General features: G+C 50.5%; 1 protein-coding gene across 3 annotated transcripts in view; it reads right to left on the bottom strand.

Annotated features, from left to right (window-relative positions):
- Positions 1-6: 6 nt before the first annotated feature.
- Positions 7-3821, bottom strand: part of LOC107270347 (putative uncharacterized protein DDB_G0291608) — a 36240-nt gene continuing 32425 nt past the window's right edge. For all 3 annotated transcript variants that reach the window (XM_015745279.2, XM_025087714.1, XM_025087713.1), the window contains one exon: positions 7-1310. In XM_015745279.2, coding sequence (XP_015600765.1) covers positions 1236-1310 — 75 coding nt within the window. In that variant the 3' untranslated portion in view covers positions 7-1235. The remainder of the gene's footprint in view (positions 1311-3821) is intronic.

Raw genomic sequence — 3821 nt, 5'->3', positions numbered from 1 at the left:
GGGGGGGGGGGGACTAGCGGGTAGTGAAACAATAAGGACGCGCAGGATGAAGATGATAATTATTGACGAAGCACAAAGAAAAACGAAAATCCTCGAGGATAACGAATTCGCGCTCGAGCGTCTCTTTATTTTTGTTCCCCCTTTCGCATTTTTCTTATCCCAGCTCCTCCTCGCGTGTTATTATTATTATCGGTGCTCCTCGTCCCCCCCCCCTGATTATACATAACGTATAACGGTACAATAGTAATCGTTACCAATAATATGATTCATATATTTCAATTATACGTAATTTGTGTATATACATGTATATATACAAAAGCACATACAAGCTTTGTATTATATGTATATATATACACATATATGTATACGCATATATATTCTATTTGTATATCTATATAGTTGTATCTTTCGTCGACAATCGCTCTATTTCTTTTCGGCTCTCGTTCAGCGCATACGTCTATCTCTCTCGTGCCTTGCCGCTTGTTCGTCCCGGCCAATCGCGCGTGTAATCCAATCGCAGATTTACCACCGACGATACAGTAGGCGAACCACCGCGTTCCTTTTACCAAAAATCCGTGGCCCTTCGGCGCAGCGCTGATCGGCATTCCTTATCGGGTATTTAATAAAAAATTACAAAAAAAAAGTTCCTCCGTCCGTTTCGCCTCGTTCACGAACAGTAGAAGAAATTCGAGGAGCAGCACAGGCTGTCTCCTCCGGTCGCGACGCTGCACGAGCTTCTACCGTCGTTGGTCTCCTCCTCTTGTTTTCCGCAGTCTCTCTCTCTGGCCTCTTCTACAGCCGCCTCCTTCGGCTTCAGCCGACTTCCTCCGCTGGCATCGCTTCTTCGCCTCCGGCATCCCCGTCAGCTCGGCCTCTTTCCACGTAGCCGGTACTCTCGAGATTCGTTACGGAGCTGAAGCACGTCCTCGAGGATGCCGAAGGGAAGTCTGAACCTTCTTCTTGCTGCAGGTCTCCGTGATGATGACGATGACGACGAGAAGGTCAATAAAGACAATGAGAAGGTCAATGCTGACGGTAGTGGCTCTTGAGGAAGAGTTAAGGTATGCGAATACCTCCACCCTGGCGAAATTATAATCCTCCGTGATGAATGATCCTCGTCGCGAATACGACGTGAATGAGCACCAGGTTCGTCCCGCGACGCTGAGGTAAGAATTTATCCGATTACCGATCACCGTAGATCCTCGAAGAGATCCCCGGCTCACGGCTCACCATTCTCACCAGCAGAAGACCGAGAGTTCGCTGCCGTGCTCCCCGCTGTGTCTCCAGGCCGTAACCGCTCGTGCTTTGAGCTGAAACCGTGAAGAGTCCAGGTTATTAATTCCGAACGGGAGAGAAGAGGAGGAGAGGAGGAACGAGCTAGAAGGAGAACAAGGGAAGAACCGTGGGGATAGAGAGAAGTCGGAAGAAAACGGGGCCCGTCTCGCCGTTGATGCGACTTCCGTTCGTCCTTAAGGGTATTAATTGGTTGTCCGGGGTATAATCGGAATCGATGGAGCCCGGACGAAATTCGATGCGTGGGCCGCACTCGAGTGGGGGAGGGGTGGTAGAAACAATAAGGCTGGCTGGCTGGCTAGCTGGCTCGAATGCTTCGCAAGAGGGATTCAGTGAGCGGAGGCTGAATCCGTAGGGTGGGAGTGCTCGATATTTTAAACGAGAGAGGGTCGGGATAGAAATCTGGCGAGGGTGGTGCACGCTTTGAACACACAAGTGGGCTAAGGTTCATCCCGAGCCGGGGTTGGCTACCACCGTGGCTGCTGGAAACACACGCTGGCTGTGCTGCACGGTCCAGGAAGGAAAAGAGGAGGTGGAGGGCAGATGTAGAAGTTGCGTCGAAACTAGAGGTGGAAGTAAAAGTAGTAGAGGAAGAAGAAGAAGAAGTAAAAGTATAAGGAGGGAGGGGAAACCGTATATTTATACATGGTAAAGACGGTTGGTTGGGCTAGGCTTTTAGCAGGATCGCATTTCCGTGGCTTTGTGCTTTCAGCTTTCAACGGCAAGTAGGTAGGGGAAGCTCGTCTTACCTTCAGCCACTCTCATTTACCATCCAACCCGGGCTGCTGTAGGAGTCCTCCCTAGCGAACCAACCACCTCGGCTCAAATCTCTATACTACCCAGGGACCCCGTTGCTAACCTACGTGGCACAAGATACCCCAGGATACGCGCACGCACACCTGACCCTTCTCTCTCTCTCTCTCTCTCTCTCTCTCAGTACAACCAATATAACCTAGAGCCCACCCTCGACATCCTCTCTCTGCACCCTCCACACAGCCGAAGCTCCATCACGTTTCTCTGATCAGTCAACCGTTAAGCCATCCTGAATTCGATAATCAACCAAAATTCTCTAAGGCTTCATAAACATTCCGTACTTGTGGAATTCTGCTCCGGGAGCAAGCTCAGCCACCCATCCCTCGCGCCAACTACTTACGATCTTACCACTTTAAGATATCAGATACTTGTATTAGGACTGTCTCAAAGGCACCCGACTATTGTTCCCCAGCCTTAAGGGTCCCTACCTTCGAGAAAGGACCGTCGATCCAGATAACGTTTCATCCCTTGACGACTTACAAACGAAGAAAGAGAACATCCTCCCCTGCCTCCCACCCACCTCGGGCTCTCCTTTTCGCCAGGAAGTAATCTGGTAGGTGTATATAACTACAGGCACGCGTTCAACGTACTCCTTTCGATGAGCTGGATATATTTGTGTGCCTGGCACGTGCTGGGCTCTTCCTGTCGACAAGGAATCGAAAAGCTCTTTCAATTTCCCTTTCCGACTTTCCTACCCTATATAGAACCTGCTATTCCGTAGCACGCGCAATGGTCGTCCTAAGGATATTACGATATCAGAAAGTTTCAATACAGGCATAGTAGCGAACCGCAAATATAACCAAAAGGTCCAGGTGACTCTTACGCGCTAAGAGCCATAAGAGGATGGCACCTTAAAAACACATTCTCCTCACGGATCAACCTACTGGGTAACGTTTGTGTACCCCTGGGGCTCTGCTCTGGCACCTGGACGTCTGAAACCGGTCAGCAGGCTAATGCCAGCTAATTCTACGTATACACGTGTGCGAACAGGTAGTTAGAAGAAACGAAACTCGTTCCTCGGCTCTGAACAGCAAGTTGAATAGCAGCTCGGATTAAAATTACTGTTCAATTGCCACGATTTACGCGAGTGTCCCTGAACTACCCGTGGGACTTCCTGATGGCTTGTTTCGCGTGCTGCCGTCAACTTTCAAGAAGCATTTGGAACCTCATGACAAGAGAGGCGCCCAATCGTGCCTGATACTAATGTCACCAGGAACTTGACGAACAGAGTGAATGATCACCGGTACCGGAACTGCTCTCCCCACAGTCTCCTTCCTCTGCCACGAGTCTCTAACCCTCGGAGCGATCAAGTTCCAGTCGACTGGGGCTTAACGTGGATTCGTGGAATAACCGGGAAGCCAGTCGGCCGATAGAGATCTCTGGAAGTTTCAGTGAATCTGAAATATCGATTGAAATGGCGCTGAAGAAGCCAAAGGGTCAAAGGGCGAGTTCGCGCGCGGATACCCGCGGGGTCGAAAGGGGAGATCGAAGAATCGCGAGCCTCTTAAATTTTCCACGAGTCGTTGGTTAAACGCCCTGGGCGGATCCCGTTCGTTCGTTTTTCCCCGTTCCCGACCTTCCGTCCTGGAATCGCTTTAGAAACGTGGGGAACGGAGAGAGGAAAAAGTGTAGCGAGCAGCGAGGACGCCGGGGATATGGGTACCGGAAACGGAGATGACGGAGAGCACGCTTGGAACATATACCCGCCACCCCCC

Source organism: Cephus cinctus, unplaced genomic scaffold (genome assembly GCF_000341935.2).
Source record: "Cephus cinctus unplaced genomic scaffold, Ccin1 Ccin1_scaffold0727, whole genome shotgun sequence".
NCBI classification, from domain to species: domain Eukaryota; kingdom Metazoa; phylum Arthropoda; class Insecta; order Hymenoptera; family Cephidae; genus Cephus; species Cephus cinctus.
The sequence above is the reverse complement of the archived record's forward strand: the minus strand, read 5'-3'. Positions and strand labels throughout refer to the sequence as shown.